This window comes from Struthio camelus, chromosome 3, assembly GCF_040807025.1.
Source record: "Struthio camelus isolate bStrCam1 chromosome 3, bStrCam1.hap1, whole genome shotgun sequence".
Taxonomy (NCBI): domain Eukaryota; kingdom Metazoa; phylum Chordata; class Aves; order Struthioniformes; family Struthionidae; genus Struthio; species Struthio camelus.
Window position 1 is genome coordinate 105,203,448 of NC_090944.1, and position 14,641 is coordinate 105,218,088.

Sequence of the window (14,641 nt, forward strand, 5' to 3'; positions counted from 1 at the left end):
TTTGACAATATGCAAGTATGATCTTTTTTTTTTTGTAACTGATTTGCTTTTCTGAGTTGTATTTAAATTCCTGAGTGTCTTGTGTACACCACCAAATTGTAACTTTTCATCCCCTGCCACACTCGATGCTGAGCAATCATCTACTCAAATGTCTGTTTTGCCGATTAATCTCTTTTTGTTTGTAGATAGAAAGTCATTCCGAGTGTTACAGCTGCATTCAACAAAAATGCATTAAAAAAAAGAATTATGCCCAAAGACAGTGACATGAGCTTTGACTTTTTTTCCTCATTTTGTTTTTTATGAAATATTACATATCACTGAATTAAAAAAATACTGTTGCAATTTAGTGAAAGAAACCATTCTATGATTTTTTTTTTTAATATATTCTGCTTGAGCTTCCTTTTCCTATCTAAAATCTTTACTCTATAGAGTGTCAGTTCAAATAATTGTTCTGAAATAATAAGCTTTTGGAGATGAGTATGTTAGTATTGATATAGCAGTTAAATCAGTCTAATTTTTGCTGCTCTGCTTCTTTATGTGCAGATAAGTTATCTCTCTCTCTCTCTCTCTCTCTCTCTCTCTCTCTCTCTCTCTCTCTCTCTCTCTCTCTCTCTCTCTCTCTCTATATATATATATATAATATATATTTTTTTAATATTTGTTTTTCTTCCGTATCTTCTCTTCACCCTAACAGTAATTGCTTCAGTAGCAGTCACCGTATGAGGCTGTTGTTCTGGCAAGATTTCCTTTGCTCATTGAGGGGGTTTGGAGGAATTGTTCTGTTTGTTTTTGTTTCTTTAACAGAGAGAAGAACCAGATTTGGCAAAGGCTCCCTGCTTCTCTCCTCCCCTACCTCCAACCCGCAGCACGCTTTAAAAATCTGCTTATTAAGTAGGGTTTTATGTATGTTGGTAAAGAAAAGGTCACACCGCGTATGGAATAATTTTGCTTGGTTTCATGGCTTCATTGCTTTCTTTAGGGCTGTCACGTTGTTCTTCTGTCACTGTATGAGCAGACTTAAAACTGACACTGTGCAGGTTTAAAGCTAACTCTGTGCTGTTATATGACAGAAGAAATGTCAGCGTGAACAACTCCAGCTCTGGCAGCTGGATCAGACTTGATATGTCAGTAGTTCTTAGCTTCAGTTGACGTGATTTTGTTTTAATTATGTGCTTAAATCTTCCTGGCTTCCTTGAATTAACAAGAATCAGAACTGAAAAAGGACAAAAGCGATGCCCTCAAGAACAGTTAAATGCTCCACACTTCTACATCGAAGACTTTATAAGGTCGTATACAAAGATCCCAGGAGGTGTTGTAAAAGTCTGAAATCTCCAACGTGTTTTCTGCCCAGAGAGAAGGTGGTGATGGGACCATGCCTTACCTCTGTGTGTGCTGAATTCTAGATGCCTAAATATGATTTTCAGGGCTGAATGTTTGCAAATTTTTGTGTAGGTTTTATAAGCCCTCCAAAGTCTGGACCATGGTGTGCAAGCTAAGCATTTAGGAAAAATCAGCCTATTTTGAATGCTTAAAAGCTCAATTTTCAAGACAACTTTACAGAATGCTTTAAAATATTCCTTATTTTATTAAGCCTTTGGATGTGCTGCAAGCACTGAAATGCCTTAGTTATGAACTTATTTTGGTGAAGTGAAATTATGTATACACCCTGTACTGCATCTGAGACAGAGATGCTCCAGGCTTCCTTAAAAGAGCTCTGGCAGCATGGTGAGAAATTGGGTTTTTTCTGCTGCACCTATTGGGTGTTTAAACTGTGAATTTCACGGCTAAGGACCTGCTGAAGTATGACTGTGTAAAAAGCCACTAAGGCTGCCGTGCTAAAAAAGTAATAATTTGTTTTTTTTCCTGTGTTCTGTGAATAAGAAAATTGTATGTCAATTTTGTCAACATACCCTTGTGAGGAATGCGTAAACATGCATATTTTTTGTTGAAGGGCCTTGTCTCTGACACGATGCACAAGGTTTCTAGCAATTTATAACTGCTTCACCTTTTTTTGAGTTTTGCCTGGGGTTTGTCCGCAGAATCAGAGACTGACAGCTTTCCCATATGTGCTATGAAAATATTTCATATTTTGTATTATTACTGTGGTATGCTTGGTTGTGTTCTGTGCCTTTAAATGAGGACAGTGATTTTTAAAATGAAAGCTGATTGTGGATACTATCTATTGTATACTGTTTTAATGGCCTGGCTTTGAGAATGCACTTGCTCATTGCAATATGAGCCATTTTTTCCCTGTCTTTTCTTTCATTCTTGCCATGGGGAACTTTCAATGAAAGATAAGCCAGAAAAGAGAAATTTCTGTGCATGCACTTTTTATAATTAGTTGTGTAAACAAACCAAGCTAGCCATCTATTTTTGTCTCACTTGTCGTAGATGATTGTAGAAAATAATTCTCGTTGTTGCTAACCTGTTTTCTTCTGATGCTGATCTGTAGATTTTTCTCTGAACCAAAAGAATGCGGTAACTGCTAAAACTGTGCTGAACTGCAAAACTGGCCTGTTATCTGACCACATGATTTAATATTACACTTGCACCCATATGTAAGTGACAAAGCTTCAGACTAGATGATGTTAAGAAATAATAATTTTAAGTTTCTTCATAAACTCCCAGGACTGACAAATGCGCTTTCTTCTTTTACTCTATTTTGTATATCTTGTATCAGAGCTGAAGAGAAGATGCACCACTAGTGTAGAAGATGCATGTGATTGTTGCTTGATATGCCGTCACCTTTGCATCTCTATGCCACAAAACAAGAACTAGCTCTTTTCTCAGGCTTTTTTTTTTTTTGTTAGGGTAGATAACAGCAAAAGATATTTTATATCTTAAGGGGTAATTTTTCTAGTATTGTCTTTTTTTTTTTTTTTAAAGATATTATGCACAAATAGCTTTTTGGTACTATTTAATGTTAAAGATAACAGTAATTCAATTTTTCACTTTGATTACCATCAGACTTGGATTCTTTTTTTTTTTTTTTTTTAGTCTTTTATCACAAACTATGTGTCTTTTAATATTGATGCAAGTACTTTTTTGTCTGGAAAATTGTATGAATAGTTTCAAGTATAAAACTGTACTGAGTTGTGGAATATTGGGTTATATTTTAGGAAATGCCACTAGCATTAGATGCCAGTGTAGCACATATCAGAAGTTAGAAATTTGAATTCCAAAAATCTAGTAAAAGCGTCACCTTTATCGACGTGTAATGGCATGAGGATCTTTGTTTCAGTCTAATCCCTGCAGCCCCAATGTCATTTAAAGAACAGTTCTGGCTCTTCTTGCATCTTACGCAAATACACTGGAAAGGTTTGGCATGTAGATTTGTGAAATAAACTCTTTCCACGTCTGTTGCATTTTGTAATTTTGAGGTTTAATGAAGGCCAGCAAACTAGCTCCACCATTAATTGTTCCTTCTGATTTACAGTTGCGTCGCAGTGCAGAGTAGGCAGTGTATTGTAGGGTCCCATTTATTAAAGCAAAAGGACCCCTGGGAGCATGAAGCACAAACACAGTCGTATAAGAAAAATGTGGGTAAGAGCTGCACGTCTCTTAAGGTTATATAGAAATTATTTATAATAATATAACTTAACTGCAGGTTTCAAAAGCACAGTTTTACACTTCAAATTACACCTATAAAGTAGGAAAGTATGTCTGTTTTACAAATGGGGAAACTGAGGAAAAGCCCATTAGCTGAGGTAATGGAGTGAGACAACAGCAGGAAAAAAGTGTGCAATCTGAGTGGTGTCTCCATTTACTTCATTATAGTTAAGTATGCCTACCACTCAGCAGCAGCAAAGCTGTCCAGTTTTCATTTCCTTCTTTACAGAGGATGAAAATCCACAAAAGTAAATAATGGCAGGCTTGTAAAAATGGGTTTTAAAAAGAATATGTTTGTATGTGATATAATCCTCTTATCTGTTTAGTAGGGATGTAGCTGAAATTATTGTGCAGTTGATGCATTCTGCAGCAAATAAGTCGTTCCTAAGTTGTAAAGGGATTTTTTTTGCTCCCCCCTAAAGAAAGCGTATTCCATCTGTGTAGATGGAAATTAGAGATTTAGATTCCCTTTTGTTTATGTATTTGTGCTTGTAATCAATGACTGTTTTCAAACTCAACTGAGTAGATTAATTAGATTATGTCTCTACCGATTCAACAAACGCACAGCTAGGTTGATGGTTTGGACAGGTTTCCAAAGCAGTGTTCTCTCCGGTATGGCAAATAGTCATAAAATTCTTCCTGTCCTGTCTGTGATACTTCTAGCCAAGGATGTTCAACTTTTGCCTGACTGCCGCCTTACAGTTGTTATAGATGAGGAGTTTGTGTGCTTTTCTGGGGGAGGAATTGTGTGCTTATATCACTATCAACAGAGATTGGTGAGCTTCAGGCATCTTTAACTCATTTTTTCATCGTGTTCTTGTTTGTTCACTGTCTGGCTTACAGTTTCTGTGCTATCTATAATTATTTTTGTGTATAATCACACTTTTAGGCCTTGAAGTCTTGTAAAAGGTTGGTTTCAGTCTAGTCTGCATCTCCCCTTCCGGTCAGTAAATACTTCCCGGTCCTCTTCAAATCCGCCTGACTCAAATTTTCTGCATTCAAATGCAGCGCTTTTCTTGAACAGCAAAAAGAGAGGTTCCTTTAGTATTTCACTTTTTCCGGTACAGTAAGTTCTGACTGAATGGAGTCATTTCACTTTACAAAAACTTCAGGAAGGGGGAAATAGCAAGTTGCACTTGCTCAGGGTATGTCCGCCAAGACAGGCGCTAGCTGGCAATTGTTACTGTGTTTCAGGAAAGGAGGCAGGCAGTGCGGAAAGCAGCATGCTAAAGGTCAATTTAAAGAAAGATATGGATATCATACATGTATATTAACATATATAACTAATACATAAAATTATACTGCTTTAGGGAGTTATCACTGAAGCTGGTTGTGAAGTCTTTGCTTGCTTTTTGAGCAACGCGATTCTTAATAAGTTGACAACTCGTTTTTGGAAGTTGAGGGCCGTAGTGCACCGCTAATGGTAAGTTACAGAACGCTGGTGATAGCAGAAGACAAAAATCACTGCACGATCACGTGTAGCGTAGCAGCTACACGATCAACACCTTCCAATCGTTTCTTATATTACAATATTTGAGTTAAAATTGAAGGATCTTGTTTATCCTTTCTGAATTCTTAGTGTTTAAAATTGCAAACTCGGTGATTTTTTTTTTTTTTAAATTCTCCTGATTTCTGCAGTAGCTTTTACCATTTTTGCACTTTCAGTCCCCTTGGAATTATGTTATTGCTAAACAACAACTGCTGCTTGGAAAAGGGGTAGCAAACACTAGCAAGTGTACACTGGACGAAAAGGGGGAGGAGGAGGAGCTCTGATTTATATCCAGTTAATAGAATAGAGTAGAAAGATAGCTTTATTGAGATTTAATCTGTTGCTTGTACTGAGAGAAATTAGCAGTCTACAGTTGTGTGGGTTATGGTAGAAGTTAGACATTTGTGGCCTTTCACTGTGCCCTCAAGTGTTTTGTGAACCAGTTAAATTCCTGTGAAACACTGATTTTTAGGAACAAAGGTACAGCTACATCCTGAAACGTGCTCAAAATAACGTGTTAGTAATAAGACTACCTTTGGGTATAGCCAAGAAAGAATAGTGATCTACTGCACGACTTTCTTTTTCTTTCAGGCAAAATTTTTATCAAAGCTGTAGAAAATATACAGCCCTGTTTCAAATAATATTAAGATTTCTGTATTAGCTGCTAATTATGCCAAAAGATTCAACGTAATGATTTCCATGTAAAATTGCACATTCAAGCCCTTATTACACAGTACTGTGTTATGCATGCTTTTTTCTAATGCAGGAACAAAAAACAGTAGCAGAAGAAAGTGCTGCAAAGGACGTGCACCGCCTTTACTGGTTGTTAGGCACTGTGGTGTACTTGGATGAAAATCCCGAGTCATTCATTGTTGAAGCTCTAGTACTGTGCTGTGCAAATTGAAGCTATAGAAAGGGAATACATAATAAGGGAAGATTAAAAAAAAAAAAGAAACTTATGTAACGCAGTGAAGTGAAGAATACATACCAATCTGTAGTATTTTAGAGTGACAAGTAAAGATCTTATATTTAATTGGATGCTGAGAGCACCAACTAGTGTAAATATTTACTGTACAATAATTGCAAGGATTAGTCTTATTTGATAGTCCGCAGTGATGATGCTTGTCAATGATACTTTCAATGAAAACTGGAGGAATGTAACTAAAATTGTTTAAAGAACAGATGCTGCATCTTAGGCAGCTGTGGTCTAAAATCAGTGTGTTGCAATTCCATATCCCATTGTATGTTGTGCATATAAACAGCTAGAGTATTTTTTTTCTTTAAAAGTTGAAACTACCCTCATGGACCTACAGTGCAAGTTTTTAAATAAATATTCTAAAGGCTTCTGTAGAAAATGTGGTAAAGGTTCTGCTGCAGTACTGTTACAGAAAACAGGACAGCATCTTCTCTTCCCAGATGCACCAATTTTGTAAGCCTTTTACAATAGTGTTACTAGTGTAAATCAATCTCATATTTCCTGTTTTTATATTTTAGCCTAGTAAAAGTAAAGATATGAAAAAATTATTTGAACTTGACAATTTCTCACTATTACAAAGCGGTGGTTAGTGGCCAGCGCCATCAGGCCTGGAATGGGCACCAATAACCCGGATGCTTGATCGATCTGTCCTGGATGTTCCCCTGTTAGCCAGGGAAGGCATCCAGTCCGCTCCCTCGTGCTGCCCACTCCTCCTGACTGCAAAAGCAGGTTTGACTCTTGTCGTATGCTCAGAACAACAGGTTTGGTTAATTTTCTGCTCCAGCTGTGGTGGTCATGTGCCGTGCTAACCACCAGCTCCTGGACAGCCAGTGACGAGTTGTATGCTTTATTATTCCTATCCTCATTTCTTAACCCTTTTTTTTTTTTTTTGCTGCCTCTGTACCTCCCTTCCTCCATCCCTGTCTTCTCCCAAATAATTACTTCTGCCCATAATTACTTTTTTCGTATTCCTCCCACTTCTGCTGCATCCATACCAAATCAAAATTTGGTAATTTTAGTAGTTACCTAGGGACTGTTGGCCTTGCAAGACTGCTGTGCAAAAAGCTCCCTGACATCTTCCTCCGATTATCTGTGAAGTTCAGCCCTTTCTCACATGACTCTCTCCTTAGCCGTATGCAAAACCAGCCATCCCTCACAACACTATCTGTAACTTGTGTCAGCTTCTTATGTTGTTATCTGTCACATCCAGCCACTTGTCATGTCGTGTTCAGTTAGCTGAACCTCAGGCCAGGGCCTAGTGAATGGTCAAGTCCGTTGCCCGCAGCCCCAACGCTCACGAGTTTGACTTGAGAACCAGCACTTTATAACTACGCAACAGGTCATCTTTACAGCAGTACTACGTGTTGCCATTGCGACTCTGGGAGAAGAGAAAACTTCAAGTCTTTCAATCCTTTTCTAGAAAACTGCAAGTGTGAAACTTGTGAGTTCTTTGTTCTCAAGTGCATTTCACTTAAATCAAGTGCACTGAAGCAATTTCCTCACATCTTCCCCTTCCAATTGCATAAGTTCTTCTTTTTTGTAGAATTACAGTGCAATGAGTTTTACAGTGTAGGCAGTTACCCAAGACCTGCTCCTTGCAGAAAAATAGAAATGGAAGAAAAACTTGAGGGTGGGAGCATCTTTGAGAGAGAAGCAAAGGGAAATGAACAGTTTACTACCAATCCAGATTTGAAAACTCTTTGAAAAGAGGAAAAATAGATTGCCATACCCACAGTGCTGTTTTTCCAGTTATGCTAATGCTGGATAAATAATGAGAAACAGGATTTCTCGGGATGGTTTGGAGGGTTGTGGGGAGGCAGGGAGGCTTATGTTAAGCTCGTCCTGTCATTATACTAAGCTCTACTATGTTGCCAACGTAATACTACCACATTACCAGCAGTCTAGTGCAAACTTGATTATTGATATTCCGATAGCCAAATTCTACTAGAGCTAACCTAATTTCAGGCTCTCTAGCATTATCCGATTTATGATATCCAATTATCAAAGCTATGATGTATTATTATTGCTGGTAATGCTACTGTCGATTTGTCTTGGCTTCACTATATGGGTTTGTTTATTTATTTATTCATTTATTGCTACAAGTTGCTGAGTACACCGAATTGGGTTGTTAGTTTAACAAGATCTCTGGAGAACTTTTCAATGATGATGCATGTGGAGATGCTACAAAGCCAGAAAGCAGTTTACTACCGAGCAGGTACCAGATCAATGGGAAAAAGTCTAGAGTTCAACAACGGAACTTAACTATGACAAAAGTTTATTAGATTATGCTTTTGCCACATTTTGAAAACGGAACAAGATAAGAGGCAAAATCATTGCATCGCTAGGGTCCATGACGAGGTTTCTGCTGAAATCAGGGAAGCGATTGTTTCCTTCTGTGTGTTAGTTGTGGGTTGGTTAAATAAGTTTCTGTCTTTGTTCCAACATAAATGGCACCTTTGTTAACATGGGAAAAATCACAATTGCAATGTGTATTTTCCTAAAAGTGTCTCTTAAAATGTGTGTGAAGTATAATGTAACCTGTCTCTTCGCTCCAATTTCTCATCTAGTTTGTGAGTGCAAGACATGCTCAGATTTGACTGGGAAGGAAACACTGAAACTGGTAGACTGCCACCATACGTTCCTTCCCAAGACATGAGTGATCCTCAGTGTTTCTGTGTTCCTAAGAATAACCTTGATGTGGTGGTAAATGTTAAATATTAGTTGATATTGTGAAACTTACAATCTTCTCTGTTTCCAGGTGGGCCATGCACAGGTACAGCTCATGCCTCATTAACCACACCAACCAAAAGATCTTGTGACTCAGGTATGTGCATTTTGTGGGAGTTGAGGAATTAGATTTTGCATGATATGTAGCTGTATGATTATAGTTCAGTAATAAGTGTAGTAACTGTACCTGCAGAATGCCAACTGAAAATAAACATTGTTGATTTGCTGTCAGAAATACATACAAATATACATATATATATGCGTATGCATAGATATGTATATAGAGGGTGTCTATGGGAGGAGAAGGGCAGATAATTTCATCTCAGCTCTGTTAAACATAATTCCCTAAACATACTGCATTTTCAGGTAATGTTTGTAAACATCAGAAATACAGAAGTAATCAGTTTGATTTAAGTCTAATCATTGCTATGCTGCTTTGGAAGGTCTCCGTTGAAATGCGGAGTATGAAGTAGAAAACCGTTTGGAATACGATTGGCTTTACTTTCCTTTATTGAAGACACAGGATAGACAACTGATGTTTACACTAATTGAGACAAAATTTAATGTGATTTAGATCCTTTCCGTGATACTATTTCTCTATGGAGGGTGTAGGTGGGTGGTTTCTCACAGAGCTAATGATAGCGGTAGCATGTTAGGTCATTGCCAGAATGAGGTTACTGCTTCTGCAGCAAATCTGTCGTGAAGAATCATGTGAGCGCTCATTCAGACAAGCAGCCAAATCCGGGTTTGCTCAAACGTTTTTCACACTAAAGTTTTGCAGTGGGTTAAGGCAAGCTCTTATGATCCTTTCCACCAGCACTGCTGTGGGAAGCCATAACATCAAATGGAAAGGCAGTAGCAGGCAGCTAGGGACTGGTAACTTCTAACCATCTGTAACTGTTTCCAAAGTAATTTTTGCCTGTATTTGCATTTATGCAGCAATTTAGCTGTACTAAGTGCAGAAAGGGAGGGTGTTCCAATTTAGTTAAGTCTTGTATTCTTTCAGGAGTTTAAGGTAAACTTCCTTTGCAGTCATTCTTTCAAGAAGTATTTCTCATGTTTTCAGAAGAATACTGCCAATTTATGATGGCTTTAGGTTCTTGTATGTTTAGCTGAACTGTGGTTATTCCCTGTATGCATTTATTAGCTTGTGACAGATATGTGATGATGCGAGTTCACTTGGTCCACAATGAAGGAAGATTAACTAAGAGAAGCTATGTTTCCTTGTCCTTGCTGCAGGAGCAGAGCCTTCCAGAGATGCATAATAATCTGTGACAGTGCCTTGAATATTGTTTGTCAAAGAACCCCTAAGTGTGGTATTGTAAAGTACTGGGTCCAACTTCTCCGGAATTTGAGGACTGTAGACTTTCTTTTTTTCTGTAGACATAGAGGAATGCCTATACAAGAAGGAAGGTTTGGCACTGAATGCCTTGCAAACTAAGCTGCTTTACTCATGGTTATTGCCAAATTGTATTTTCTTTATATGTCATCTGTCTTAAACTTAAACTCAATTTTCATTGAAGGGTTATTAAAAAGTTTTTATGATGTTGTAAATACTGAACACTAAGATTAGTATATAAATATTTTTTAAATGGGCTTGTGATTAGCAAAAAGGCAAATAAATTCACTATTTGCAGTGTCATATGGGAGTAGCAAAATCTGCTTAGATTAAAGCAGATGAAACTACTATACACGTTGAAAATGATCCATTAAATGGTTAGGTAACATTCCCTAGTATTTCTCTTATTTTCAGTTTATAATGATAATGTTTAATCCCTGCATGCTTAATATGTTCATCATTTGGTGTGTTTAACAAGAAAATAGAGATCTTAATGTGGTGCCACAAGTTTTACCTTCAGTCAACTAAACCAAGTGGTTTTACATTGCCTTATTGCCCCCACCTCCTTTCCCCTCCCCCCCTTCCTTTTTTTTTTTTAACATCATTTGCTCAGTGATTCTGCATATTTTGTCTGTAGTCCCTTCTGTAGTCCCTTGCAGTAATAAGCCTGCTACCCGGAGATGACCTTTTGTTTGTCAAACTTGCAAGCTTGCATTTTCAAATGCAAACTTTCAGTGCCATTTTAAAAAGAAAGTTTTCAAAGACTGCATTTGAGAATCTAGATAAATATAGGAACTGAAAAGAAAACACTGATCATAAAATACTAGCCAGAAATAGTATTTAAGGATGTATCTTCAGGCTGAAGAAGCAAACTGTGTAGTTGAATATTTCACATCACATTCGCTTCAGCATGGGCTCACATTCCTAGGAAGTTATTTAAGTGAAAACAGGCAACATTGGTCAATACTACACATTGTGTATAAGCCTCTTTCCTGTTAGAATTCTACATTTCATCTTCTCTGAAGAGCTTTGAAGGAAGAATGTTTTGGTGTGAGCTCACCTGTATAAATTTTTGTTTCCTCTTCAAGCGTAGGTTCCCCCTCACCCCCAAAGTCTTCAGTATTCCAGTATTTGGGACAGAAAATGAGAAATTTGACCTATTTATGTTGCATATCAGAAGAGCATTAAGGAAGGGCATGAACCTGTATTATAGTAGTATTTAATGTAACCATTGAAGAAAGATCAAAACAATCAATCAGTCAAGACAGAGGAAAAGAAGTTCTTTTTATTAAAAAAAACTTTTACCTCATGGACTTGTCAGCTTGCATGCTGGAGGAGTTCTTCAGGCACAGAAACATGTTGTGACTCCAAACAGTGGCCTCCTCTTTGCCAGAATCATTGTTATGGTTGAAAAAGCATTTATGTTCCAAAGTGTGCCCACGGGCCAAGGATAGCAACGCAAAGATGAGTACAACCTTGGAATCTTTAGTTTGGATGATGCCTCAAAGGTTTTGGAGAGCCAGTGGTCTGAAGATTTTGTAGGGAAAAAGATGAGACTATGATCTGGGGTATAGCTCTTTATATAATTTTGATTTGTTTCTTAATGGCTAAGAAGTAATAGCATCTTCCACTAAACAGAACATTCCTGTGAGGTTTATGCTATTCAGTAGATAAAATGGGATCCCATCCCATCTATATGGGTGCCTGTGTTGTGAAAGGGCAGTGCTGAATAGTATACTACTCTTCTTTCTCTGCTATACAACTTAGAAATGATTAAATACGTAATTCAGAAGAGCCAGATTTTAAAACATTTTCATGCAGCTTAAAGGACCCTGCAAAAAATCAGTGGAACTGTGTGAGCCTGCTCAGATAATTCTTAATTGTGCTTCGGGGTGTGTAGTAGAAACAGGCAGATAAAAAGCAGTAATAATACAATCAAGCCATAGATTATATCCGTAAAGCTGGTAAACTGTTAAGTAACTTATTTTATTTCTCAGTAGAGGTTCATGAGAACCTTAATATTCTATATAGATACCTGTGCAGATAGCTCACAATTTGGGAGGATATCTGTCCTAGATGGGTGTGGTAGGTTTTATAATGTACAAGATTACAGTATCTGTCATATGCTATATGCCTTTTAGACTCGAGCTTTAAACTATAAAAGATGCAGAGAATTCTTCCACTGCTTCAGCAAAGCAGCTAAGCAGGTATATAGTCCTTTTTGAAGCTTAAGGCTTTTTTTTTTTTTTTTTTTTTTTTTTTAATACTAAAGGGTATGTGTGTGATTGTAGCCATGCTAGAAGTCTGAACACCAGGAGGCTGAACAGATGCTGTCAAGAGCACAGCCTTTTAGGAGTTCTAGAAAGGGCAGGCTATGGAAATATGAATCATGTGAATCATCAGCCAGAGCCAAATACAAGAAACTGTGTGTTTTTTTTTTTTTTTTTTTTTGCTTTTTAATCAATCTGTATGTTTTGAGGAAGGACAAAAAGATCTGGTCCTCCATTAATTAGGTATTTTATTGGTGTGGTAAGTGGCAGAGCAAAGAATATACAAGGTTAGTGAGGGGGTTTTATAACACTAACACAATTTTGAGTATTTTTTGTTATTCTTCCAAGGGACCTTTAAGGTGCTTTTTAAGGTGCTATTCAGTGTTTGACTTTTGGAGGGCTTTGTGTTAGAATGCCAACCTTCTTAGAGTGCTCTCACCAAAAGCAAAGTGATGATAGAACAGCCTACGAGCAGCGCTATAAATCACCCAGCCCTGGCAATAATAGTGCCCTTTAGAGACTTTTTTTTTCTCTCTTTTCTCTCAGCTCAGTTCCCAGCTGTACTAACAGAACAGCGCATCAAGCAAGGTTGTAAATAAAAGTTATTACCTAATAGGTGTGCACTGAAGTGGAGCGAACAGGAGCTGAGGCATGGAGGCCTTATTACTGCTCATCAACAATTATAAACAGGATAAAGTGCCTGGGACCTGCACTAATGCAGCAAAGGCTAATAGGGGCTGGGAGATGACACTGTACCATGATCAGATGATGTATGTTGATGGGCTTTTACTACCCCATCTTGCTGCCTGTTTCTGAGATGTGTTCTGTAATCTATTCTGTACTTCCAGATCTATCTGGACAGACAGATTGGTTTCCTCTCCTGCTCAGAAGAGCTTGATATTTGTTGCACATATACTTTGCATTAGTTTCCGGTATTGGTTGTCTAAGAGCCTTCTCAAAGTGTTACAATTATTGTAGATTAAAATTCCCCTAATGGAAAGGATCATAATAATGATATCTGTAAACAATTTTAAAGGATTTATTCTCAGTATCATCTTGTTAACTTCACAGAATCACTATCATTCATTAAGAATAGTGGATATGGTCTTCCGAACTATCTTTTTCACTAAATACATTTCCTTTATTTTTATATTAAATGTATTATAACCAGTGTGGCTGGAGAATCCAAAGAGATGGGTTCGGGGTCAACGTATAGCAAAACTTCTTAAAAATCTACTGTGATTGTGATGTTGTGATGATCCTTGCCTATGGGTTATAAAAACTTCCATTGTTCTTGGGAAGGTTTTTAAGAGCTTATTAGCATGCAGTAATTGGTAATGTTCACAAAAAAGTCTTTCCCGATCTTTTATCTATAAGCACATTTCTATGGAGGTGAAAAATCATCTCTTCAGAAAACCACAGAGAGAAAAATGCCTTGAAATTTAGCTTTTACTTGTTTTATTTTAAAGAGAAGTTTTGCAAGTATCTTGATAGTTCATATATTAACCACTCATGCAGTTTACTTCTGGACTAGGTGACCTCCATAAATCCCTTCAAGCCTACTTTTTCCAATGTCACTAGTAGAGAACAAATATGATCTGAGTGATTAAAGGTATTTAGTCTCACTTCAATAAGCTTTACAGCCCAGAATGAGAATGGAGACTGGTAAGTCCTGGAAGTCCAGGCAAGCAGCTAGTGCTTGAAATATTAAAGAAAAGAGGAGCCAGTGCAGACTGATGGAGAGGCGGGATGGTCAAAGCGCTGAGCTGGGAGAATGGTCCTTGCAGCAGGGTTTCAGTGGATATGACCAGGAGAAGTTAAGGACGTTTAAATAAATAAGACGCTCTCCTGCCCTACGTTAAATATTCTAGGCATCCTATTAAACACTCTGTGCTACTACCAGTCTCGCTTTCCCACTACCTTCTATTTATGGTGTGATAGGTGATCTTCACTCTGCTTTATGAAATTCCTGCCAAATATGAAGGTGTACATTTTTAAGACCATTATGTTTTATAATTCAGAACTGACCACATCTTTGTTATGGCTGAATTGTGACAAAGTATTTGTCCTTGAATCTGTTGAAGTAGTAGAGCAGGTATTTTATTCCATCTGTGGGTGGTTTTTTTTTTTTTTTTGAGTAAAATGAAACAATTTAAACATTCATCATTAGTGGTTTCATGCCATGATTGGTTTTCTTAGCTATCAGGATTTCTCTGGGATCAGTTAATTGA

General features: G+C 37.5%; 1 protein-coding gene and 1 long non-coding RNA gene across 3 annotated transcripts in view; both read left to right on the plus strand.

Annotated features, from left to right (window-relative positions):
- The window catches only part of ZFAND3 (zinc finger AN1-type containing 3), a 151,662-nt gene that overhangs the window by 102,323 nt on the left and 34,698 nt on the right, over nt 1–14,641 (plus strand). For both annotated transcript variants that reach the window (XM_068939542.1, XM_068939543.1), the window contains one exon: nt 8,833–8,898. In XM_068939542.1, coding sequence (XP_068795643.1) covers nt 8,833–8,898 — 66 coding nt within the window. The remainder of the gene's footprint in view (nt 1–8,832; nt 8,899–14,641) is intronic.
- Nucleotides 654–5,033, plus strand: LOC138066824 (uncharacterized). The gene is made up of 2 exons (XR_011140346.1): nt 654–1,286; nt 2,453–5,033. It is a non-coding gene; the product is annotated as an uncharacterized lncRNA (long non-coding RNA).